Here is a 27,574-nt window from a genome sequence, read left to right as displayed (position 1 = left end):
TTCCCTGGGGAACACCTGATATCACTTCAGTTTTACTCTATGATTTGCCGTCTATTACTACGAACTGCGACCTTCCTGACAGGAAATCACGAATCCAGTTGCACAACTGAGACAATACCCTATAGGCCCGCAGCTTGATTAGAAGTCGCTTGTGAGGAACGGTGTCAAAAGCTTTCCGGAAATCTAGAAATACGGAATCAACTTGAGATCCCCTGTCGATAGCGGCCATTACTTCGTGCGAATAAAGAGCTAGCTGCGTTGCACAAGAACGATTTTTTCTGAAACCATGCTGATCACGTATCAATAGATCATTCCCTTCGAGGTGATTCATAATGTTTGAATACAGTATATGCTCCAAAACCCTACTACAAACCGACGTCAATGATATAGGTCTGTAGTTCGATGGATTACTCCTACTACCCTTCTTAAACACTGGAGCGACCTGCGCAATTTTCCAATCTGTAGGTACAGATCTATTGGTGAGCAAGCGGCTGTATATGATTGCTAAGTAGGGAGCTATTGTATCAGTGTAATCTGAAAGGAACCTAATCGGTATACAATCTGGACCTGAAGACTTGCCCGTATCAAGCGATTTGAGTTGCTTCGCAACCCCTAAGGTATATACTTCTAAGAAACTCATGCTAGCAGTTGTTCGTGTTTCAAATTCTGGAATATTCCATTCGTCTTCCCTGGTGAAGGAATTTCGGAAAACTGCGTTCAATAACTCCACTTTAGCGGCAGAGTCGTCGGTAACAGTACCATCAGCACTGCGCAGCGAAGGTATTGACTGCGTCTTGCCGCTTGTGTACTTTACATACGACCAGAATTTCTTCGGATTTTCTACCAAATTTTGAGACAATGTTTCATTGTGGAACCTATTAAAGGCATCTCGCATTGAAGTCAGTGCCGAATTTCGCGCGTCTGTAAATTTTAGCCAATCTTCGGGATTTCGCGTTCTTCTGAACTTTGCATGCTTTTTCCGTTGCCTCTGCAACAGCGTTCGGACCTGTTTTGTGTACCATGGGGGATCAGTTCCATCTCTTACCAGTTTATGAGGTATGAATCTCTAAATTGCTGTTGCTACTATATCTTTGAATTTGAGCCACATCTCGTCTACATTTCCATAGTCAGTTCGGAAGGAATGGAGATTGTCTCTTAGGAAGGCTTCTAGTGACACTTTATCCGCTTTTTTTAAATACAATTATTTTGTGTTTGTTTCTGGTGGATTTGGAAGAAACGGTATTGAGCCTAGCTACAACAACCTTGTGATCACTAATCCCTGCATCAGTCATGATGCTCTCTATCAGCTCCGGATTGTTTGTGGCTAAGAGGTCAAGTGTGTTTTCGCAACCATTTACAATTCGCGTGGGTTCGTGGACTAACTGCTCGAAATAATTTTCGGAGAAAGCATTTAGGACAATCTCGGAAGATGTTTTCTGCCTACCAGCGGTTTTGAACAAGTATTTTTGCCAACATATCGAGGGAAGGTTGAAGTCCCCACCAACTATAACCGTATGAGAGGGGTATTTATTTGTTACGAGACTCAAATTTTCTCTGAACTGTTCATCCGAGTCTGGGGGTCGGTAGAAGGAGCCAATTATTAACTTAGTTCGGCTGTTAAGTATAACCTCCACCCATACCAATTCGCACGGTGTATCTACTTCGACTTCACTACAAGATAAACCACTACACCACCAATTCTGCCTAATCTATCTTTCCTGATCACCGTCTGAGACTTTGTAAAAATTTCTGCAGAACTTATTTCAGGCTTTAGCCAGCTTTCTGTACCTATAACAATTTTAGCTTCTGTGCTTTCTATTAGCGCTTGAAGCTCAGGGACTTTCCCAGCACAACTACAACAATTTACAACTACAATTCCGACTGTTCCTTGATCCAAGCACGTCCTGTATTTGCCATGCACCCTTTGAGATTGCAGCCCACCCCGTACTTTCCCGAGGCCTTCTAACCAAAAAACCGCCCAGTCCACGCCACACAGCCTCCGCTACCCGTGTAGCTGCCAGCTGAGTGTAGTTAACTCCTGACCTCTTCAGCAGAAGACGAAACCCCACCACCCTATGGCGCAAGTCAAGGAATCTGCAGCCAACACGGTCGCAAAACCGTCGGAGCCTCTGATTCAGACCCTCCATCCGGCTCTGCACCAAAGGTCCGCAGTCGGTTCTGTCAACGCTGCAGATAGTGAGCTCTGCCTTCACCTCGTAAGCAAGACCAGCAGCCTTCACCAAATCAGATAGCCGCTGGAATCCAGAGAGAATTTCCTCAGATCCAAAGCGACACACGTCATTAGTGCAGACATGTGCCACCACCTGCAGCTGGCCGCACCCTGTGCTCTTCATGGCATCCGGAAGGACCCTTTCCAAATCAGGAATGACTCCACCCGGAATGCACATTGAGTGCACACTGGATTTCTTCCCCTCCTTAGCTGCCATATCCCTAAGGGGCCCCATTACGTGCCTTACATTGGAGCTCCCAACTACCAATAAGCCCACCCTCTGCGATTGCCCGCACCTTGAAGGCGGAGAATCATCCTCTGAAACAGGGCAGGCAGCTGCATCTGGCTCAGTCAGAGACAGTACCTGAAACCTGTTTGTCAGACGCACCGGGGAGGCTTTCTGATCAGCCTCCGGGGACGTCTTTCGCTGCCTGCCACGCCTTGGAACGACCTCCCAATCAATCACAGGCGAGGGCTCAGCCCCACTGCGGGCAGCAACCGGGGCAACCACAGCGGCAGACCGATCCGGGGACAGACAGGACGAGGTTGACATCCCCGTGATACCTAAGTCCGGTTCCCCACAGTGGTGCCCATTGGCAACAGCCTCAAGCTGCGCGACCGAAGTCAGCGCCGCCTGCAGCTGTGAGCGAAGGGATGCCAACTCAGCCCTCATCCGAACACAGCAATCACAGTCCCTGTCCATTCTAATCGATGTTGAACAACAGTTACTGAAACACGAGTGCCTAAAGAACGCATAACGCAAGGGAAACATGCAAAGAATGTATGAACTAACCTGTACAAATGCCTAACGACTGCGCTACAATCTGCCTGAATTTACGATTACAGTAACTAAAACTCGAAATTACACCTCCTATATGAAACTCTCACGAAATTTAAGTAAGAATCTACGAAGTAAACACAGAAAAGAAGCTATATACGTATCTTTCTGCGCTGTCGATGTGCACCAACTGAGAGCTCAGACGGCAGGGAACACACTGGCTGTGACCAACCGACACTGGCCGTTCAAAACAAAAACAGAAGACAGACAACTACGCGAATTTACACAGTTCAGGTACTAAAGCACGATGCTACAACTCTCAAATACTATAATACGGCCGAAATTTATGAATTAAACAATGCAAGTACCCAAAAACACGCAAAAGAAATTAAGAATTAAACTATGTAACAAATAAGTAAGCTAGGAGTATACGACTTGCTGCTGGCAGCTGCTTATTCAACGGTGGCAGGGAGACAGAATATCAACTTCAGCCAAGCACAAAAACTAAAGACAGAAGCATGTAAGGTCTCAACAGTAATTTTCTGACTTTTAGATGTGAAAGCTGACTTTTTCATTCACCACAAGAGAAAATGGAGAAGTAAATTAACTCAAACTAGCAATTTTAATATATTAATGGCCCACAGGACCGTGTTAGAATACTACAATAGAGGAGAATCTCTTAAGACCAGGGACGCCCAACCCCAATAGAAACACAAAATTGAGTATGGGGCCTCTCAAATGTCCATTCTTCACCTTCTAGAAGACACTTGTTTCAATTTCAGGAAATGCAACAACACACGCAAATTTTTATGGAACAAGAAAGGAAATAGTGAGCTGAAAGTACATACATATAGGCTCTTTGTGGGCCACACTCAATTCCAAAATACTGGTTTTGCACCATGAGCAAAACTTTTATTCCGTTGAATCTATCATCATTTGAAAATGAATTGAGCCATTAATCTGTTTTGCTCATAGAAAAACAGCCCAAGTTACTGTAGTGGTCAATACCAATTACCATTCAATGTAAATTGACTCTTAAAACTGGAATAAAGTGGACTGGTTTTAGCAGACGGGTGTTCTGTTTCCCCCTGCTGAAAATGGAGATGAACTTTTACCCAAACCAGAAATAAGAGGTGTGAAAAAGTCTATGATATGAACTACAATGCAAACGAAATTGTCCATGTAATTGTGCGACATGTGTCATACCATTGCCAGTATATCCTACTAAGTTGATAAGGGCTCAAGTGAAAAGGGAGACAGCAGAAAGGAACAAGGGCTCAAGTGAAAAGCAAGACAGCAGAAAGGAACAATTTTCAAGCTTACCGATGATTAATGTCTTACACATGAAGTTCTTGACCATGTTACAAAAGAGGATTAAGCATAAAACACGTGTAGCAAACTGGGGAAAAGCTTCTTATGTACTTTTGTATAATACGAGATCTGTTTAAAAAATTCTAGACCTTTGTCCACAAATTTTTTTCTGTGCTTACCTTTTACTTATCGTGCATAGTCTCCATCAAAATATTCTCCTCTTCTCCGCTCCCAGTGCCGTTTCCATTTCTGGGAGCAGTCACGGTGTGCCTCTCGCTGGATCGAACAAAGCACCGTCTGCAAATTTTCTTTTATCTCATCTACTGTTGCAAATCTTCATCCTACGAACAGGGTTTTCAAGTTTGGAAATAAAAGTTCGCAGGGGCCATGTCTGGAGAGAATGAGGCAGCACACAGATTTCATTTTTTGTGCAATAGTCACCCACCAACAGGGATGAATGTGCAGTACATTATCGTCGTGCCAGAGCCATGAATTGCCTTGCCACATTCGAGGTGGTTTGCTTCTCACAAGCATCATAACATGTCCTAATAGTACCATCGATTAACAGTTTGCCCCTGTGGCTTGAATTCATGAACTAATCCTTCAAAGCCAAAATAAACTACCAGCATGGCTTTGTCATCTAACCTGACCTTACAAGCTCTTTTTTTCTTTTGGTCTTTGAGAACTTTCCCCAACCTATTGTGAAGGCTGAACCTCGGTCAACAACATGCCCATAGACTTTCATCACCAGTTATGATGCTCTTAAGCAACATCTCGTTTTCATTTGTGGCCCTCTGCTCCTCACAGATTGTGAGGCGAATAGCTTTCAGATCTTGACTTATGAGCCATGGGACGAACTTGACAGCAACATGATGCATTCCAAAATGCTGTGTCAGGATTTCATGACATGATCCCACTGAAATGCTGCATTCTTTGAGTCAGTCAGTCTTCCTTCGGCATACAAAATTTCGCTGATGTTTCTGACATGGAGTTATTGGTAAATGTCAAAAAACACCCTGAATTATGGTCATCTTTAACTTCCATCTAGCCATTTTTAACCGTTCATAACACCAAGGATGGCTTAAGGACTAATCACAACAGGCTAACTTCATCATTTGGTGTCTCTGAAGGTTTTCTTGAGTTTCACACAAAATTTAATGCAGATACATTACCCCCATCTCTGCCACCTCGAAATTTGCAAACTGTGCGACAACAGTTTACTAAATACAGCACTGAATAACAAGTAACAGCCCTACAACAATGAAAGTTCTAGCAGTTACCCATTAAACACAGGTGTTTGCAGGGATGCCAAGCACATTTTGCTCCAACGCAGCCCTGGCATGAAATTACGAAAGTTCTGGAATTTTTTGAACAGACCTCATACCAGTGTTTTGAGTATCAGGTGCAGTGATGAAAGCCTTCCAGGAGGTAGGAAATATTCTCAAATTTACTAAGGTGAGACAATGGAACAAGAACACTGCCAGTAACATGCAAGTGTTCATGCACTGCCAGGTACAGAGATTCTCAAAAACAAAACACATTCTTAGACAACAATACATTAATGTCTCAAATTTCACAAAAACTAATTTTCTTAACTTTCTAGCTGGATACTTCTACAAGGTCAGAATGCAAATTTATTAACATTTTTTGTTACGAAGGTGAAAAAAATTCACATCCCTCTTTACAGTATTTAATTTTTTGTTCGAATACTTTTTGCTTTTACACTAAAACATTAATCACATGCATCTATTAACTTTGATAATGTTCAGAATTTTGTCAGTCAAAATATTAGCGTTTTTCCCAAAGCTTAAAGCGACAAAATATTTTTCTTGAACTTTTCTTTAATGTTTAGTTTTTTAAATTAGTCATACCACATTTTCTTCTGGAATACACCATCATATTCTACACTAAAAATACAGATGTCTAATTTTCAGTGGCAATGCTGTATGTAGATGAGATGACTGACCACGTTAAGTTTTTCGAGAACTATTTGTGATTTATATCAGACTACCAAATCTGTGTTGTCCAGAAGTATCATGCGTCATTCCTTCAGACATGCATGCCCTGTCTGAAGGAACACTGCATAGTATTTCTGAATGTAACAGGCACAATACTGTATTTATCTACCAACACTGGGCAAGCAACTTTCAATAAAAATTTCTTCCCTGAACGAGAATATACATAATGGATATATGAGTGCAGGTTGTAGACACATGGTTGGCAACATATGGGAATTTGTGTCTGGTCATGAAGCATGCACAGATAGCCTAATGGTAAGGTGACCGCTTACGATAAGCGGAAAGTCACGGTCCCGCACAAATTTTCATCATCACTCCATTGTACAGATGATTGTCCATATTTACAACAGCGAACACATTTCATGTATTTGTGATGTTTTCATGTAGCCAAGGTAGATTAGAATTGCCCTGAAAAGTTTTCTATTTTAATACTCCTGTATCAAAGTTTATACCATTGTTTCAAACCACACTGTTCACTGTCAACAACTTGGTACTGTGTTCCTCCAACTGAATGACAACACAGACCGACATTTAAATTACAGTATTTCTGTTATAAACTACAGTGGCTAGTGCCAATTTATGCTTATCACAGCTTCCAATGTGCGAACTACTTGAGAATAAAGCAGCCAGCAACCTGGAGCAGTCAGTGCTGAACAGCTAATGGGTAGCCGAGTTATCAATACAAGCTATCTGCTTTAACATGTCCACATAATAGCAACTAGCCAGAAGTCTTACATGACCTCTTAATGTACTTCTGAAAGACAGACAATTTAAGAACTTCTGATATATTCACTGGCTTTGTTGAGTTCACAACCAAACAAAGCAAAACAACCTTTCACAGACCTCATATTACACTACAGACAATATCTCTGAAGTTAACTACCCTCCATTAAAACAATGAGCAGCAAGGAAACGTAATTTTTCATGTGTAAATGTGAATACCCATTGGCTGCAATTTAAATATAATAATTCTTACTTTCATATGGTTCACAGTACTCTTCACTCTCCACAAATCAAGCCATCACCTAACAACTTTTTCCACACACTTTACAAAAGAAGGAAAGCAAAATTATTGGTTCAGATCAGTGAATCCGAAGTATCCACAGTGAAGGAAGTATCTTAGTTTGACTTTACATTGAAAAACAAGTAGCTATTCAAGTCTTTTAAGATCCATGTGATATCTCAGCTACTAGCCAAATACACTAGACGATATTACTTCAAATACATGTTGCACTACTTTTAAAAATAAATTTGTGATCGACTTTGTAATGTCTCGTGTATCAAGAGTTGTACCACCACATTAATCTGTAAGTTCCATATTTGAACACTTCTCTATTTTATTGGCTGTCTACTGTTTTCCAACTGCAACTTTGTTCAAACGGATGCGTACTGAAACCCCTCTCCTCCAAAATTGAGTCTAAAATAACCAGTTCCCACAAATGAGCTTAATTGTGGCATGTATAACCCCACAATTGCATATATGTAAAATCATTTGCAATTCTTTTACCAATAACTCACAAGCCTTTTTGTAAGGCACAGTAACATATGTCCATTATATTTTCTCCATACAGACCCTGAATGAAAATTGTTAAGACCTTTCAGATTCACACCCAACTATATCTTCCACTCTTCCTTTGCTTTCCAAATTGCTCAACAATCTCTACCGCATAGAATTTATTTACATTATGCACAGAGCAACTACATGACAACAGGACTACCAGATAACCATCTGTACTACACCAACAAAGCTCTTAATTAGAAAGACAGGAACTTCTTGCTAAAACAACACATTTTACCTTGATACTTTCAGATTACCTACAATTCTACTACTGGCTCCTTGATGTGACATCAACAACATACGAGTCACACTTCCTGACCATCACTTTTTCTATTCTGAAGTTTAATATGTCCAATCATGTGGGTCTATTTCACTTTAACAAAATCAAACTACTTTTAAGTACAATCCATTTTGTTAGTAACAGCCTTCCACCAAATTAAGAAAATTGAAAAAACTAAAAATGTTCATCAACCTATTTCTCAAGTAAATTTTACATACCGCATTGACAACATACCCAATGAGTCATGTACCACTACAACGATAAATGATAATATGAAATGAAGCTGTTATAGGGTTTTCTGTGGGGCATATTTTGAAATGAAACACTGGAGTTTCAGAGTTATTTTAATATACAAATATTTTATAACTTCCAACCAAATTATTCTTGACTGGCATCAACATTTTCTGTTTGTAGTCCCTTGAAGGATGGAACAGGTACAAAAGTAACTAAAGTGTACAACTTATTTGGTGAATCTTCATCATCATTCCGCCGTCGCGACAGTCTAACCCGCATGCGGAATGGAACATTCCTGTAAAAGCAATTTCATTATTTTAATAAATATCAAGCAGATATTAAACTAAGCTTTTCCACTTAAAATATTTCAAATATTACTGTAAAATACTTAAACTGAAAATTAAACATAAATAATGCCATAACTTTTTAATTCATTTATCTAGGAAAACAGAGATACCACAGCATTTTTAGATTGTTGGTGACATTCCCAGCACACACTGAGCACGTGTGTGAAAGTCAACATTCTTTACTAGTGTTGGATTTAATCTACAAAATATTCACCATTTGTGACAATTTTTAAAACAAACCATTTTTACAGCTATCAATATCTTTTTACATACACACTAACACGTATTTTAAACAAAATGTAAAGAATGTTCCAAACCTATGTATTATTTCTGTTTATGAGTATTTCTCCCCAGGAAGAACCAACCTTGCCGTGGGGTCTTCAATATCATGTATGCCTGAATATTTCTTAAACATGTATTTTTTTTCCTAACAACTGACAGTCAACTTTTAAAGTCAAGAAGTTATGTATGGAGTCTGCTATCTACAATCTCCTGGATTCCATAAATATTCAGAGCGAGTATAATTGCTACACTATGTTATCAAAAGTATCCGGACATGTGGCTGAAAATGAGTTACAAGTTCATGGCACCCTCCATCGATAATGCTGGAATTCAATATGGTCTGGGGCCACCCTTAGCCTTGATGACAGCTTCCACTCTCGCAGGCGTATGTTCAGTCAGGTGCTGGAAGGTTTCTTGGGGAATGGCAGCCCATTCTTCACAGAGTGCTGCACTGAGGAGACGTATCGATGTCCGTCAGTAAGGGCTGGCACGAAGTCAGCATCCCAAAGGTGTTCTATAGCATTCAGGTCAGGACTCTGTGCAGTCCGGTCCATTACAGATATGTTATGGTCGTGTAACCCCTCCGCCACAGGCTGTGCATTATGAACAGGTGCTCAACCATGTTGAAAGATGCAGTCGCCATCCCCAAACTGCTCTTCAACAGTGGGGAGCAAGAAGGTGCTTAAAATGTCAGTGTAGGCCTGTTCTGTGATAGTGCCATGCAAAACAACAAGGGCTGCAAGCCCCCTCCATGAAAAACATGACCACATCATAACACCACCGCTTTCAAATTTTACTGCTGGCACTACACATGCTGATAGAAGATGTTCACCGGCCATTAGCCACACCCACACCCTGCATCGGATTGCCACATTGTGTACCGTGATTCATCATTCCACACAACATTTTCCCGCTATTCAATCGTCCAATGTTTATGCTCCTTACACCAAGTGAGGCGTCGTTTGGCATTTACCAGCATGATTGTGTGGCTTATGAGCAGCCGCTCGACCATGAAATCCAAGTTTTCTCACCACGTGCCTAACTGTCATAGCACTTGCAGTGGATGCTGATGCAGTCTGGAGTTCCTGTGTGGTGGTCTGGATAGATGTCTGCCAATTACACATTATGACCCTCTTCAACTGTTGGTCTCAGTCAGTCAACAGATGAGGATAGCCTGTACACTTTTGTGCTGTCCGTGTCCCGTGACGTTTCCATTTCACTATCACGTCGGTAACAGTAGACCTAGTGATGTTTAGGAGTGTGGAAATCACATGTAAAGACATATGGCACAAGTGACACCCAATCACCTGACCACATTTGAAGTCAGTGAGTTCCGCGGTGCGCCCCATTCTGCTTCCTTACTATGTCTAATGATGACTGAGGTCACTGATATGGAGTACCTGCCAGTAGGTGGCAACACAATGCACTTAATATGAAGGACACAAGTTTTAGGGGGTGTCCGAGTACTTTTGATCACTGAGTGTACATTTATACTACGGCTCTTCCGCTGCATGCTCTGGTGGTGACAGTTCGCATAATGGACAATGTGAAATGAACACAATGAATCACAAGCGTAATGAGTTGCCAGTCACATTGCTCATCTGTAATTTCCTACAATCCCTAAATAAAGCTAGCTAGTTATTAGGTCCCGCCCTAACAACAACCTTGGAAATCATGACATTTGGGACAAAAACCACCTAATATTTGTGGCAATAAAGACTAAGATTGAACAATTCTTATTTGCTACCATGAAATGTCACCTGATTGGCTACAAACAATGATAAATTGCCAACACCAGCATGCAACAGGAGAGTGCCCCATAAGTGCACTTTATGTCTGTTGTTTCCCATGACATGCTTACAGAACCCATTGTCATGTCTACCAAACCGTTAATTTATTTCCCAGAAAAGCCTTCAGGCACAAGCACAAAATGTTATATAATATTAATGGGGTCGACAGAAGCGTCCGATCCCACGCGTCTGCTTTGACCCGTGACGTAAGGGTGTTGTCGTGTGTGACGGGTCATGACGGCGCAGAGTTTGGTTTGAGTGTGGCTGTCTCCAGTTCTGTTTTATCTTATTTTATTTACTTTTCTGATCTGTTCGTTCTATCTCGTGAGATTTTTTTTTTTTAATTTAAAAACACTTATTACTTATTTTAATTACCTGTTTCCTCCAATTTCTGTTTTAGTTTATTATATTTATCTTTCTAATCTGTTCGTTCTATCCCGTGAGATTTTTTTTTTTAAGACAAAAAACACTAATCAGCTACTGAAGCATCTTTATCTTCTATGGGTTGCAGGGGTTACGACCCCTGGGGAGGTGGGTGGGTATTCATGCATGGCTGTCTTCACTTACACGTTGTAGCTACGCAAGGCGTCTAAATTTGTTTATATTTAGTTTGCCCCCCACCCAAAACACCCCATTTCCCATGCTTGTCCCGTTAGTGTCATTAGGCTTCTTGTGGAAAGTGTGTGTGTGTGTGTGTGTGTGTTTTTGTTTCCGCCATATTTGTGACGTCATGGGTCAAAGCAGACGGGCGGGATCGGACGCTTCCATATTTCCTATTAATGACAGTATGACAAACATTTCACCTCTAGAAATGTTCATTAATTCCAGAAATGATCTGCATTGTGGCTTTGAGCCCATAAACAGACAAGCCAGGATCGTTTCACTGTATTTGATCAAGAGTTTCTACTTGGGTCATTTCTGACTGGCCAATGGATCATCAGGACTAGTCAGAGGAAATTCTTCCAGCATTTCCACAGAGAAAAGGCCACAACACTAAATGCACTACAGAGAGACACAACTCAGTAAACAAATAACGAAAAATCTGATCTTTTGACTTGAGCTGTCGAGTGAATTTGAATACGTTCATCTCTAAAGTAACACCGATTGTTACAGTGACTCCTCATAATCCTCCGACCTGATTTCAATGTTATTAGCAAAGCAAGCATTAATTATTGTGCTTATCAATAATTAACACCAGAAGGCGGAACTACGAAACCTGAAATCCATTTCTAGAGCCAATGGTTACGGCAACAATGTGATAGACAAAAATATTATGACAACAAGGGATAAAGGCGAGAGGGAAGAGCAGAAAGAAGCATGGAACATAGCCCTATTATGGTAAGTACATGGGGTCACTGACGTGTGAGCAAAATTCTCCACTGAGCTGGCATTAAGTCAATCTTCCAGAGCAATAACAAAATAAAATGTTTTAAACTCAATGAAATATGCAGTTGACAAGCTACACACCACAGGAGTCTATGATATCAGTTGCAAATGTGGACTGGTTTATGTGGGCTAGACAGGGCGGCCCATCAGCACATGAACTGCGGAGCATTGAAGATATAGCCAACAAGGGTAATGTAACAGATCATCAGTGGTGGAACACCATGATGCGTGCGATAAAGAGGTAATATTCCATGAAGTTCACATACTTGCCAAACAGCCATTTACAATGAGGAGGAAGATTACAGTGTGATACAAATAGCAAAGCGACCCCCTCAACATGAGGAGAAGACGGGTATAGGCTCGCAGCACCTTGGCTGCCTGCAATGACAGTACTACGACAGGGATACCACAGTGGTCATATGTACACAGAGCGCAGGCACACTGCAGCCCCCATGTGAAGTAAACAGCGCAACATCACAGTTACTGCCAGCTTCCAGTTCACCTGTTTCCACCAATGGCAAGAAATAATAGGTTCATATGAGCAGTTGCCGGCGGGCTCGTGCACAGGCGCAGAGCTGAATTCGCTTATGAGCAGTGCCTTCCCCCCACTTCTGGCTACTTGAAGCGTGGCTGTTTGCTGTATGAGCAGTAGCAGCAAGAGCAGTAGCAGCAAGTAGCCAGATGCTACCCGGAAAAATTTTTCCGGCAAACCCAAGCTGCCAGATTCGCTCATGCGCAGAGCAAGCTGAGTTATAGTGGGGGAGTCGTCCTCCATGTGACCCGTGTGTATGTTTCATGATATTGCTGGTCTCTTCGTTTACAGCTCCCACATCAAATGGAAACAAAACAGATTTCTGTGGCCGGGAGCCATCAAGTGAATTATTATACATTCTCATAACCATGAAAGACCAAAAAAAGTTAGTAGTTTCAATTTTCTGATTTTATATTATTTCCACGTTATTAGCAATCACCCATTAATGTCTTAATGAAGCTATTTCTGACAGTTTTGTAGAGAAATTTGCTTCTATTACTTTCTTCCGCTGAGGCAGTTAGTTTATTTGAAACAAAGTGTTCCATTCCGCACTATTGTCTACTTTCAATTTCAAGTGTAAATTTTCATTTTCTGGGAAGAATGACTTTATACCATAATAAAGAACCAAACATGAGAATACAGTACTGTACCTCCAAGAAAATTGGTATCACAAAAACCACATAGAAAAGCTGAATATCAGGTACTTCCGAGTGCATCTAGACATAGAAAAGTGTAATTGGAGCAGAATGAAGCATTTTAGTACGGTTTACGAAATTCCGATGCCGTTGGAGTAGTCTCTGATGTCCTGTTCCTTTTATGACACTAAGATCTCTTAATGCTATTTTGTTTCAAATATAATGACAGCTGTAGCAGAATTTTACAAATCTGCCTTCTGTGAAAGTGTTTTTCGATCACACGGCACTTCTCTAGTACTTCCTCTAGGCCTTAAGTTACTTCTTAATTTGTGTTTACGTCTTAAATTTATAGAATGCCATTCTATGCTAAAATGTAGACTGGCAGCATACCGTGTTTTATCGTTTTAACTCCCCACATGGCTTCATATTTATACCTTGAGTAGAATATAAACCATCAGTTGCAGATTCTTTGCCTCACAGGCAACCTTGTTAATTTTTTTTACACATTTTGAAGTAGTCATGAAATTTATTGTCCTTTATTCCGGTGTTAAGCTACACAAGAAACTGTTTCATTTACTTATTTTTGCTAGAAATTTGTATTCCATCCTACTAGCTTTTTGAGGGTCGACAGAAGCGTCCGATCCCACGCGTCGGCTTTGACCCGTGACGTAAGGGTGTTGTGTGTGACGTCATGGCGGCGCATTTGGTTTGAGTGTGGCTGTCTCCAGTTCTGTTTTATCTTATTTTATTTACTTTTCTGATCTGTTCGTTCTATCTCATGAGATTTTTTTAAAATTTAAAAACACTTATTACTTATTTTAATTATCTGTTTCCTCCAATTTCTGTTTTAGTTTATTATATTTATCTCTCTGATCTGTTCGTTCTATCCCATGAGATTTTTTTTTTAAAGACAAAAAACACTAATCAGCTACTGAAGCATCTTTATCTTCTATGGGTTGCAGGGGTTACGACCCTTGGGGAGGTGGGTGGGTATTCATGCATGGCTGTCTTCACTTACACGTTGTAGCTACGCAAGGCGTCTAAATTTGTTTATATTTAGTTTGCCGCCCACCCAAAACACCCCATTTCCCGCGCTTGTCCCGTTAGTGTCATTAGGCTTCTTGTGGAAAGTGTGTGTGTTTGTTTTTGTTTCCGCCATATTTGTGACGTCATGGGTCAAAGCCGACGGGCGGGATCGGACGCTTCCGTATTTCCCTTTTTGCAGTGCTGCGTAGATGTAAACCTGCTGGAAATGCTACATAACAACATTGCAGAGTATGAATCTGTCAGTCACCCCACAGCAAAATGTTATGGTACTTTGAGCTGTAGAGTCTAATTTTGAAATGATATTTTGCCAGGAACTGCTTCCTTATTTGCATCCTTTATCTGGGTGGGATATGATAAAACAATTGCTCTAAGTAGAACACTATGTCCTCTCAACACCATGCCACAGGGCTGCACATCGTCACGTGATGCCCCACCATACACGAAATTCCACGAAATGCGACGAAAAGCGTATGAGCAGAGCAATGGCCAAGCACGGGCTGCCTACGTCATCGTAGCTGCGCATGCGCAGTACAGCCTGTTGTCTGGCGCTGTCTGGTAACTGCTCAAACAAACCTTATGTAAACGCCATTCAACCATATCTTTATCCACCAATGACAAGGAATAACAGACCAATAAACAAGACCCGAAACCCTGCCTCCTATCCTGAAGCACCATATCAAATTACTTAAACAACTTCCTCCAGTACCATAAACAATCCAAAATCAATATATATCTCTGCAGTCAGCTCAGCATGAAGCCCTGAGGAAGGCCACTTGCAACAGTGGCTGATACTGATAATGTGGTCAACAAAACAGAAGAATTTTCAATGATGTCTAGGTGTATGTTATCTGAAACTAGCCTGACTTATGAATGAGTGTACAATTTGTACTATGCAACTTTAAAAGTTTCTTAATTACCTTAGTAACTGTAAAGAGATAGATGGAAGGTATGGTAACACCTTTATGCACTGACGTGACCTCTCCGACTTACTATGTTATGTTGCACCAAGAACAAATGTGGTTTTGATAGATGTTTCAAATATCAGTGCCTCTAAGCATGACATTTCCTAATCACAGAAATTGGTACACATCAACTACAAAACACAACACTTTAGTTTCTGAATGTTGGAATCTGACAGTGTTAAGGAAACTGTGTTGCCAACTAGCTATATAACTGACCACACAAGAAACAGACTAGATGTGTGTTTCATCAACACTAACAGAGCAATGGTGTCATGAAGATCAGATGCTGTGCAGGTGCAGTAGGCCTACAGCAAATTTGCCAATTGCTGTCTCTGTCATTACACCTTAACCTGGACAAATAATGCTGCACACCTGTCCTGTAGCCCTTCTATTGTTCGGAATTGTCAACTGTTACCAGTCCTGCAAGACAACTTGTGCTTCACGTAACTAACAATAAGTTGATACTACAAGAGGGCCAGTTATAAACTGTACAAAACTGGGACCCCATCAATTTCAGTAATCTCAAAGTTTGATGTAGAATTAAAAGAGGAAAGTTCTGACATGCCAACAGAAACGGCATTGCTTGTGAGTTCAATGAATACTTCTTCCAAAGCCGTCATTACAAAATTTGTGCTTATATTCAATACATTTTTATAATTGTTACAAATCCAGACATTCAATCTCAGCCCACACGATTTCAAAATTTTCTTCATATCTGCTTCCCGATACATAATCAACTTGCTAGCCCCTATTTCATGTACCAAGTGCCCACTGTTTCTAGTCTGAGACCTTCCCCAGAAGCTTCTGCAGTCCATGACTGTATGGTTCAAATGTTACATTTATAACTTGCAAGCTGCATTACCCTATCATTAGTACAAGTGATCTGCTTATAGTTTTGTGGTTTACTATCCAACTGACCATTCACAAGAGGCTTTTGAAAATCTATGACTCAAATGGAATTGAGGAGGAAAACAACAGCACTCTAGAGAAAATGAATTGCATACTGTAAGCAACAACAGGTGTTTTTAATAATTCCCTTAGCACCCAATTATAGCACACACAACAATACTCATCATAAACATCCAAGCCTTCAGTGATGGCTCAACGCACCGTTACTTCTGTCTCAGAGAAGTAATAAATTGAACAAATAATACGCCAGAACAAAAGATTTCACGAAGTTCCCAATTTGGCCCCCAACATTCAAAGTACACAACACGAAGTACGAAATTTAATTGAATTACAGCACCTGAATGTTATGTCTGGAGAATCACTCCCCAAATACCATCATTACACACACACACACACACACACACACACACACACCAATCATCGGCATATTCATGCTTTGAGAAGATTAATTTTCTGTAAAGGATAACTCAACAACGAACAGAAGGAATACAATTCGACATGTTCTTCACGCTTCGGAATAACAAAACCTTGTGCAACAACCAGTCCGAAAATCTACATTTTTAAAAGAAACTGTAAGAACAAACTGTAAGAATTAAAAGTCTAACAAGATAATATTTAAAATACGTACCTTATGCCTTTGGACCACACCTGCTTATTCAATCTTGTATCAATTCGCACATCAGGGGTTCCCATTTGCTTAACAGCGAATTTTCGAAGTTCCTTAATGGCTCTAGGTGCTCTCTTCTTAAAACCAACACCGTGAAGCCGTTTGTGCAAATTAACTGTGTATTCTCGAGTGACTACCTCGTTGATAGCCGACTTCTTCTTCTCACCTTTCGGCTTCACCATGTTGAGCTGCAAGACACATGCAATTGCTCATTAAACCTCGGCATTACAAAGAATTTTGCATTCTTTGTGCCTACGATTAACACAGTAGCCAAAACCAAGAAAACAACTAAAACAATATTTACCTATTAGTCCAAAATAAAAATCGATGGCAACACTATTAACGGATTTCTTTCTCCGTTCACAACTTCCTCTCACGCTCACACACCACGCTTCGCGTAAAGACAAAATAACTACACTGTTGCCAACACGACGAAACGCAATGTCGCTGGCGACACAAATTTTACCTAAAAGTTGACTCACTCCAGACTTCAGCGGAACGGAAGGCTATGAAATGTCAAATACGTGCCTGTTCACGTTATACGGAAAGTCAAGACATCTCTTCGATACGCACAGTACCTAAAATGATAGTGACATTAGAGATTGTTTTAGTTGTGAGAATACACTATCAGAATTAAATTCAAATTGATTTCTTGTGGCTTTCGTAGAATGTCGAATGCGATGAATGAAATGAAACTGATGTATTTGCAGGTAAATCATAAATCTTAGTACACAGGTGTTGCTTATCTAATATTCATCACATAATTACGTTTGTTCCACAAATTACATAGACAACAAATTAGTTTGTAACCCATAAGCTACAATTTGGTTTCATCATGTAACATTTGTAATATAAGACCAGCCTCTCTTTTCATTATATTTAAATGTATTTGTGTTGCAGAGCGCCTTTACTTTCAACTATGCCTCTATCACAATTTTAAATTCATCTTTAAGCAATTCGCTTTTTGTCATGAGTTACATTGCTGAAAAATATTTTGCGATCTTGTAAAAAATTATTTTTTATTTTTCTTAATTGAGTCAAAGGGAAGTTCAGAAAGTTCCCATTAAGCAACTAGCAATAATGCAATTTATTAATTACCAAAACCAAATTTATAAAGGATATCTTCATTTAGTTCGCAACATAAACTGCAACATAAACTGCTGAGAAGAGAAACCCTAGGGATAGTGTCGTCCAAATATTTCAAAACAATGACATTTAATAGCTCGAGAAAATTATATATGTTACATACATGCACATGTAAAAAATATTTTGGAGTCTTTCCACACTATCCAGTGGATTTTCTTCTTTCTAGATACCACATCTTGTCAAGGAGAACGATATTTTTGCACTTTAATAGGGCCAACTATTTCAAGATTAAGAACGTATATTTAATGAACATTGTAAAACAGTTTATGAACCCAGTTATGCACAAGGTACGCTTTTGCTTTCTTTCAGTTCTGTAAATCATAAGTCATGGAGTCGTTAGTCAGTTGTTTGTTTTGGACAGCCAGTGCGCTTTTGACACAGCTCAGTGAGACTTGAGCTGCCACTGGAGAAGTATCAGTGCAGCAACAGTGCAGTAGCGAGTCGCATATTTAGCTTTCATATTTGTTTTGTAGTTTGATTCTTAATTTCTTACTGAGTGTTTGTGAGCTTGCATATTTAATTACATAAAACCCTTGCCTATACTCGTATTTGAGAGGAGTAATATTGCTTATTGATAGCCCTAGAGTATAAATTCGTGGAGTCGTTAGATATTAGCAGTAGGATGGATAGAGTGTGTGTGTGCTGTGTGCAGACGCAGGAGGAACTGGCCGCAGTTCGCGAGCAGCTGAGCATGCTGTTGGCCACGGTCAGCCGCCTTCAGGCTGCTGCCTCGAGGTGCAGCGGAGGCAGAGGGTCTGGACACCCCAGGTGTCACTTGCTGCGTCCGTTGACTCAGCCGCCGAGGCACCTTCTAGTGTACTCGGTGCGTTGGGGCCGCCCTCATCTCAGGGTGAGTGGCGGACTGCAGCATGTTTGCACCGCTCAAGGCGGAGGGCCAATGTGGAGGCTGGCCGGCTGGCCTCGCCCGTTCATCCTGTCAGCAGGCAGGTGGCCGCTCCTTCAGCAGGGCCCAAGTAGGCACATGGGGGCAAAGGCTTGCTCGTTATTGGGAGCTCCAATGTTAGGCGGGTGATGGAGCCCCTTAGGGAAATAGCGTACAGGGCTGGAAAGAAATCCAACATGCACTCGGTTTGTCTGCCGGGGGACCTCATCCAAGAGTTGGAGGCGGCCTTGCCTGCAGCTATCGAGCGTACGGGGTGTAGTTGTCTGCAAGTAGTTGCTCACGTCGGCATCAATGATGCCTGTCACTTGGGTTCTGATGCGATCCTCAGTTCGTACAGGCGGCTGGCGGATTTGGTGAAGACCGCTGGCCTTGCACGCAGGGTGCAAGCAGAGCTCTCTATATGCAGCATCGTTCCCAGAGTGGATCGGGGTCCTTTGGTTTGGAGCCGAGTGGAGGGTCTCAACCAGAGGCTTCGTCGACTCTGTGACGGTCTTGGCTGAAGATTTCTAGACTTGCGCTATTGGGTGGGGAATTGTAGGACGCCCCTAGATAGCTCAGAGGTGCACTACACAAAGGAAGCGGCTACTCGGATAGCAGGGTACTTGTGGCGTGCACATGGGGGTTTTTTAGGCTAGGTAGTAGTGGGAGGTGTCCTGATGAACACTCACCAGTCGATGTGCAGGCAGGGAAATCAGGACATGCTCAGTGTAAAGGCACTTCAACTATTAAGATATTAGCAGTAAATTTTCAGAGTTTTCGGAATAAAGTTCCTGAATTTACTGCCCTCCAGGAACCGTGTGGCGCCCAAATTATTCTCGGGACTGAGACCTGGCTGAACCCAGAGATAGGAAGTTCTGAAATATTTAGTGAGGGTAGGAACGTGTATTGGAAAGACAGATTAGACACCATAGGAGGTGGTGTCATCATTGCAGTTGAAAAAATATTGTGTCTACTGAGGTCGAAGTAGAGTGTGATTGTGAAGTTATCTGGACATGTTTAACAGGGCTAGGGGATATAAAGTTAATTGTGGGGTGTTATTACCGGCCACCAGGTTCCATCGTGACAGTTCTAGAATCATTCAAAGGGAGTCTACATTCTGAATCGCAGTAGTACCCGGATCATGTTATATTAGTCGGAGATGACTTCAACCTAACTAGTATAAACTGGGATGTCTATGGATTCATTACAGGTGGTACAGACAAGCCGTCGTGTGAATTACTTTTGAACACATTATCCGAAAACTGTCTTGAGCAGCTAAATCGATAGCCAACGCGTAATGGAAATATTTTAGATCTGGTAGCCACGAACAGACCAGACCTCATCGACGGTGTCAGTATTGAGACAGGGATTAGTGATCATGATGTTGTCATTATGACTATGGGTATGAAAGTTAAAAAGTCGGTCAAGAAGTTTAGGAGAGTATTCTTACTAGAAAGAGCAGACAAGCAGTTGTTAGCATCCCACTTAGTAAATGAATCTAATTCATTTACTTCCGGTACGATGGACGTTGAAGAATTATGGGCAAATTTTAAACACATTGTAAATCACGCATTGGAAAAGTATGTGCCAGAAAAGTGGGTTACGGTTGGAAAAGACCTACCGTGGTTTAACAGCGCAATTCGGAGAATGCTCAGGAAGCAAAGGCAGTTGCACTCACGGTACAAGAAAGATCGGGAGAACGAGGACAGGCAAAAGTTAGTAGAGATTCGTGCTGCTGTAAAAAGAGCGATGCGTGAAGCATTCAACGACTACTACCATCATACCTTAGCAAAATATCTTGCTGAAAACCCAAGGAAATTCTGGTCTTACATAAAATCGGTAAGTGGGTCGAAGGCTTCCATCCAGTCACTCACTGATCAGTCTGGCCTGGCAATGGAAGACAGCAAAACGAAAGCTGAAATTTTAAATTTAGCGTTTGAGAAATCTTTCATGCAGGAGGATCGTACAAACATACCGCTGTTTCAGTCTCATACAGATTCCCGTATGGAGGATATAGTGATAGACATCCCTGGGATTGTGAAGCAGCTGAATGGGTTGAAAATAAATAAATCGCCAGGTCCTGATGCGATTCCAATTCGGTTTTACAGAGAGTACTCTACTGCATTGGCTCCTTACTTAGCTTGCATTTATCGCGAATCTCTTGCCCAACGTAAAGTCCCGAGCAACTGGAAAGAAGGGCAGGTGACGCCTGTATATAAGAAGGGTAGAAGGACGGATCGTCAAAATTACAGACCAATATCCTTAACATCGATTTGTTGCAGGATTCTCGAACATATTCTCAGTTCGAATATAACGGATTTCCTTGAGACAGAGATGTTGCTGTCCATGCATCAGCAAGGTTTTAGAAAGCACCGCTCCTGCGAAACGCAACTCGCCCATTTTTCACATAATATCTTGCGAACCATGGATGAAGGGTATCAGACGGATGCCATATTCCTTGACTTCCGGAAAGCGTTTGATTCGGTGCCCCACTGCAGACTCCTAACTAAGGTACGAGCATATCAGATTGGTTCCCAAGTATGTGAGTGGCTCAAAGACTTCTTAAGTAACAGAACCCAGTACGTTGTCCTCGATGGTGAGTGTTCACCGGAGGTGAGGGTATCATCTGGAGTGCCCCAGCGAAGTGTGGTAGGTCCGCTGCTGTTTTCTATCTACATAAATGATCTTTACATAAATGATCTTTTGGAAGGGTGGATAGCAATGTGCGGCTGTTTGCTGATGATGCTGTGGTGTACGGGAAGGTGTCGTCGTTGAGTGACTGTAGGAGGATACAAGATGACTTGGACAGGATTTGTGATTGGTGTAAAGAATGGCAGCTAACTCTAAACATAGATAAATGTAAATTAATGCAGATGAATAGGAAAAAGAATCCTGTAATGTTTGAATACTCCATTAGTAATGTAGCGCTTGACACAGTCACGTCGATTAAATATTTGGGCGTAACATTGCAGAGCGATATAAGTGGGACAAGCATGTAATGGCAGTTGTGGGGAAGGCGGATGGTCGTCTTCGGTTCATTGGTAGAATTTTCGGAACATGTGGTTCATCTGTAAAGGAGACCGCTTATAGAACGCTGGTGCGACCTGTTCTTGAGTACTGCTCGTGCGTTTGGGATCCCTATCAGGTCAGATTGAGGGAGGACATAGAAGCAATTCAGAGGCAGGCTGCTAGATTTGTTACTGGTAGGTTTGATCATCATGCGAGTGTTACGGAAATGCTTCAGGAACTCGGGTGGGAGTCTCTAGAGCAAAAGAGGCGTCTTTTCGTGAATCGCTACTGAGGAAATTTAGAGAGCCAGCATTTGAGGCTGACTGCAGTACAATTTCACTGCCGCCAACTTACATTTCGCGGAAAGACCACAAAGATAAGATAAGAGAGATGAGGGCTCGTACAGAGGTATATAGGCAGTAATTTTTCCCTCGTTCTGTTTGGGAGTGGAACAGGGAGAGAAGATGGTAGTTGTGGTACGAGGTACCCTCCGCCACACACCGTATGGTGGATTGCGGAGTATGTATGTAGGTGTAGATGTATATGTTTGACTTTCAGTTATTCGTCCTCTTTTGTGGAAGAAGGAAGAAAATATACAAGCGCTCATTAGACCTACAATGTGCGACGAAAACAACTGGAACAATAAAATAACAAAAAACAACATGTTCAAAATACAAAACAAAAGGACAAGTAACACTGGACTCGACAGAACATAGTAGAAAGTCAATGTGAAAAAGTAGTGTACTCAATGCACACCACATCAACATAAAATCAGTTAGCTTAAGCCAGTAATGAATAGTGAATGTGAGGTTGTGAGATACTATCCACTATATATAAAGTCAGTAAATAACGCCAGAATTACGAAACTTGCAATGACAAAGACTATTAACGAACAAAGCAAAATTCATAAAGGACATTCTTGAGAAAGTTTGTGCGATAAACTACTGAGATTTGAAATAACAGGAAAAATGACGTCCAAATATTTCGAACCATTGACATTTAATTCACAGAGAAAATGAATAAATTATAAATATAAAAAAGTAGAAGGAAATAAATAGAGCATTCTTACATAATTCAGTCTCTTCTTTTTTCCTTCCCAAGAAACAATTAATATCACAAACCACCATATTATTCTTCTTCAGTATAAATGACTTTTTCTCTGTTAATACAGAATTTTCAATGAATTTTTTCTTCTTCTTCTAAATTCTTTGTTGAACCACATGTGTTTAAAAAGACCTCTGATTATGTAATAGATCCACTAATGTACATTTTAAGCATACCCTTATCAATAGCGACTTTTCCTAGTAGCTTGAAAACAGCTAAAGTAACCCCTCTATTAAAAGAAAGACATTACAAATGTATAAAACTATCGTCCAGTATTCCAACTCAGTGTTTTCTCCAGAATATATGAAGGAGTTTTTAATAACAGGCTTGTTAGCTACATTCAAAAATTCGTTACTGTAATCAAATCAGCATGTATATAGCAAACCCAAGTCTATATTAATAGCTATGCATGATTATTTAGAATCTCTCATTAAAGCACTGGATGACAGAGAACATGCTAATAGTATCTTTCTATATCTGCCAAAAGCATGTCACACAACTGACCATGGCTTTCTTAACCACAAACTAGCCCAAAAAGGTATCAGTGGGATCCCAAATTAGTGGATAAAATCTTACCTAGAGGACAGGAAGCAAATGGTAATATCAAGACATGGAGACATTAAATAAAGTGTCATTGCAGCATCAACATATCCATCCAACAAATCATCAGTTAAGTATGGACTACTATAAGGCTGTGTTCTAGGACCTGTATTGGCAAATAGTCGCATACTCCAAGCACTCTGACAGTGGCAACATCCATTTGGGAAACACTGCGTGTTGTTTTGAACAGATAGCTGTGCTTTTTCACACATTCCATATAGTGTCTCTTTAATACTGTTGTTAAATACATCGTGTTTTTAGTTATAATTTGTTTCTTGTATTCTGTGATTCAAAATGTTCGTTCAGTGAATAATTATGGGGTGTTACATCCTAGTCTTAACGTCTGCCTACCATCAGTCTCTTTGTGTTCTTTGGATACACCACAGCGCTTTTCATAAATTCCTGACAGTTTCTGTTTAAGACTACTGTTAAAACAAATCATTTGAGTCTTTTGCTACATAATACTTACGATCAACACACATGTGTGTGCTTTTCCGTTCTCTTGTTCTATGCATATCTACCGTTTAGAAGTGTGTTGTGCAGTGCATCAAAAGATAATTTTTCATTAGCTCTTACTTTATTACATTTTAAGCATATATCAGTACTTTTTAGTTTACAGAAAAAGTACTCTCATGTGTGGCAAATATGTGTGTTGCTGTAGGTTGACAAGCAAGGGAGAAACTTCTCAAGACTGTGGGTTGACGTTTCATTGGGGTGACTGTAGTAAGAGAAACCGGTAAAGTGACAGATGAGGCTCTCCTGTGGAGTTGTAGCTTTTTTTAGTCAAGGCAAGAGAATCATGGAACAGGGCAAAAGATTTGTGACCTTGAGGCAGGATTAGAAATGGTATATTCAGAAGTTCACAGGATGAAGGGGGAAAGTAAAATGGGAGCTGAGAAAAGGTGACAACTAATAAACAAAAGAGGGAAAAAGCATCAGAAATGACAGATAAAATTCCTGTTAGCAACCAGTTTGACTTGTTACCTGAAATAAGGGAAAAGCCTCAACCAGTTTTTTTATAAAAAATAAAGTGCAACAGATTTATAGGAACAGCTTTAAGATTAGGTCAGTAGAAAAGTCAAGTAAGAAGAAAAGAGTCCTGCTGCTAGGTTGCAGTCACAGGAGGGTTGCAAGCCAAATGGTACAAGACAAGCTAGGTGTAGAATATTTGGTCACAAGCATCATGAAACATAATGCAAGGCTTAGCCAGGTGACAGAGAACATAGGGGCTTTTTCCAGAGATTTTGATGAAGATGGCAAGGAGCCTTGCTATCAACTTAAGGGTGTTGTATTAAAGAAGACCTGGAGGAAATTGGTGCAGCAACTTCACACACACATGTGGGGTTTTCAGAGGTTTTCCAGCATGATGAAAAACCCTGAGTTAACACAGCTATCAGTGATGTAAACAAAGAACCGAGTGGACTGCTTTTGACTTAAACAAATTTTCATATCTGGGCTGTTCTTGTTGCTGTAATAGGAAGATGGGGGACACATAAATCATAGCCTACAACTGTTTAGGAGTGGAAGGTCTGATTAGTTGAGTCTTCCAGAAAGTGTAATGGGCATTGTAACCACACAAGGCAAAATTTCTATTGTTATTGGACACAGAGAGGCTAATTTTTAGGTAAGAACCAAGTTATAGATAGATGAACTTAGAAGAAGATAGAACAGAATAGCACCACAATATACTGTAACAGTTTTCAGAAAAGTAAAAGTATTTATTTCACCATATTAGGATAAATATATGTATATCCAACCTCTAAATGATTGCAGAAGGATTTATTAAAGTGCCAAAACTTAATGTGAGATCAAGAACAGAACAACTATGTATATTTTTTAAACTTCACAGCTCTCTAATACAAAGAACAAATAGATCAAACATTAACTATGCATCAAAGGTAGATGTGCACATGTAGCAGAAACAAATACGAACTGGTAATACTATTTACAATCCTTTAACACACTCCCGCAAGTTCATATTTCATCACCAAATCAAAAACTTAACTTAATCTTTATTTTCATTAGGTACTTCCATCCCAATCAAAGTTTTTCATTCTTGATAGCTTATTTGCTGATAAGCCCTTAGTAAGAACGACAGCTGCCTGATCTTGTGTTGAAACATACTCGACATTGATCTTCTTCTCATTGACTAACTGTCATACATACTGATAGCGTGTTTCAATATGCTTTGAGTGTTCATAGAATCCTGCGCCTTTGATATATTTAATAGCACTTTGATTGTCAATGCGTAAAGTAGCAATTGAACTCTTTTCAACAATGTCAATTTCTTTCAATAAAAGATGAAGTCATACCAGAGATTTACTTACCTCACTGGCAGCAACAAATTCAGCTTCCAGTGATGATTGTGCGACACATTTCTGTAGTTTACTTTTCCACATTACTGGTCCACCACAAAACTTTATCAAAACTCCACTTGTTGAACGTTTAGTCAATTTTTCACCTGCATAATCAGCATCGCTATAAAATTCTATAGCAGAATTGTTCGTTTTCCTAAACTGAATTCCATCATTTATTGTACCCTTCAAATAGCGAAGAATTCGTTTAATTAATTATAGGTGTGCGTCAGTATGCGAATCTTGTGCTCTTGAAGCAACATTCACGGCATAAGCTAGCCCTGGACATGTCCCCAGTGTTAAATATGTGAGACTGCCTATAATTTCACGGTAAGTGTCGGTATCAGACCAGGTATCCATCCAGGCTCCATTGGTAATGATATTGGCTTTACATCAGTCATATGATACCTGGATAACACTCTTTTCACATATGCAGTCTGATTAATCTTCATACAATCAAGCCAATCAAGCCAATCAAGCCAAGATAACAATCCACTTCACCTACTACCATATCAAACTCTTCATGTAATTGTTTTGTGTAATTATGAAGTTTCACCAGGTCCCATCATCAATCCATCATCCACATGAAATAAAGCGATTAAATTTTCATTAAAATACATACAAGGATCAGCACTACTCTCCCACAAAATTGATTTCTTCAGGTATAACTTTAAACACTCTTACCCACATTTCGCTGCTTGCTTCAATCCATACAAGCTTTGAAGCAATCTGCAAACACGGCCTGTGCCATCATCATAACCTTGTGGTTGTTGCATGTAAGTTTCTTCCTCCAGTTTACCATTCAAGAATGCTGCTTTAATGTCAAATTGTTTGATGTTCCAATTTGTTTGAACAGCAACACACAAGAGGGCTCTCAGAGTTTCAAACCCAACCACAGGACTGAAAGTTTCAGAAAAATCAAGCCCTGGTCTTTGGCTAAACCCTTTTGTAACTAGCCTTGCTTTGTACTGTGAAAGGGTACAGTACTGCCCGACATTGAACAACACATTTTTTTTGTAAAATACCTGAATTTCAATTAATACAGCGAAGCCGGATACCAGTGTGGGAAAGAATGACAATTTATTTATTTAAGTGATCCCTACATCCAGTTTGGTGATATCTGTGAAATGAATGAATGTATGGTCGTCTGCTAACCACAGATAGTGAATGTGAATATATGATCATCTTTGAGACGATCCTTTGGTCACCTTTGGTGGGACCAAAGAGATGAAATTTACCTGAGCTTTGAGCGCCTGAAATGTGGCTGACCAATACGGTAGCAAGGTGATAACCCACTTCGGCAGAGGTGCGAGAGGACCTGAAGAACGGCCATGTTTCACGACTCTGCCGCTGAATCTTGTGCTGTTAAGACCTGTATTAGGTGAGCTCCGTAAAGACAAAAGAGTGGAGACATGGTATGCATGTGGAATATTTAAGAGTATTTTGAAATAATAATTTCTCTATTTCAGGAACTTTTGTGGGGAGAATTAAATGTCAGGCAGGTAATATTAA

At 40.5% G+C, this 27,574-nt stretch overlaps 1 protein-coding gene across 1 annotated transcript; it reads right to left on the bottom strand.

The window, feature by feature from the left end:
* Window positions 1-8,506: 8,506 nt before the first annotated feature.
* Window positions 8,507-17,422, bottom strand: LOC126199088 (60S ribosomal protein L31). The gene is made up of 3 exons (XM_049935835.1): window positions 17,271-17,422; window positions 16,928-17,154; window positions 8,507-8,704 (listed from the first exon to the last, which is right to left on the bottom strand). Exons 2-3 carry the CDS (start codon window positions 17,146-17,148, stop codon window positions 8,554-8,556), a joined length of 372 nt encoding a protein of 123 aa, XP_049791792.1. The 5' UTR covers window positions 17,149-17,154; window positions 17,271-17,422; the 3' UTR covers window positions 8,507-8,553.
* Window positions 17,423-27,574: the final 10,152 nt, after the last annotated feature.

The sequence above is a fragment of the Schistocerca nitens genome, chromosome 8 (genome assembly GCF_023898315.1).
Source record: "Schistocerca nitens isolate TAMUIC-IGC-003100 chromosome 8, iqSchNite1.1, whole genome shotgun sequence".
In the NCBI taxonomy this organism is placed as follows: Eukaryota; Metazoa; Arthropoda; class Insecta; order Orthoptera; family Acrididae; genus Schistocerca; species Schistocerca nitens.
The sequence above is the reverse complement of the archived record's forward strand: the minus strand, read 5'-3'. Positions and strand labels throughout refer to the sequence as shown.

Excerpts from the sequence above, each read along its gene's own strand:
- LOC126199088 (XM_049935835.1), bottom strand. The coding sequence starts at position 17,148 with ATGGTGAAGCCGAAAGGTGAGAAGAAGAAGTCGGCTATCAACGAGGTA. Across the intron at positions 8,705-16,927 it reads GTGTGGTCCAAAGGCATAAG|GAATGTTCCATTCCGCATGC; the intron begins GTACGTATTTTA and ends TTGCTTTTACAG.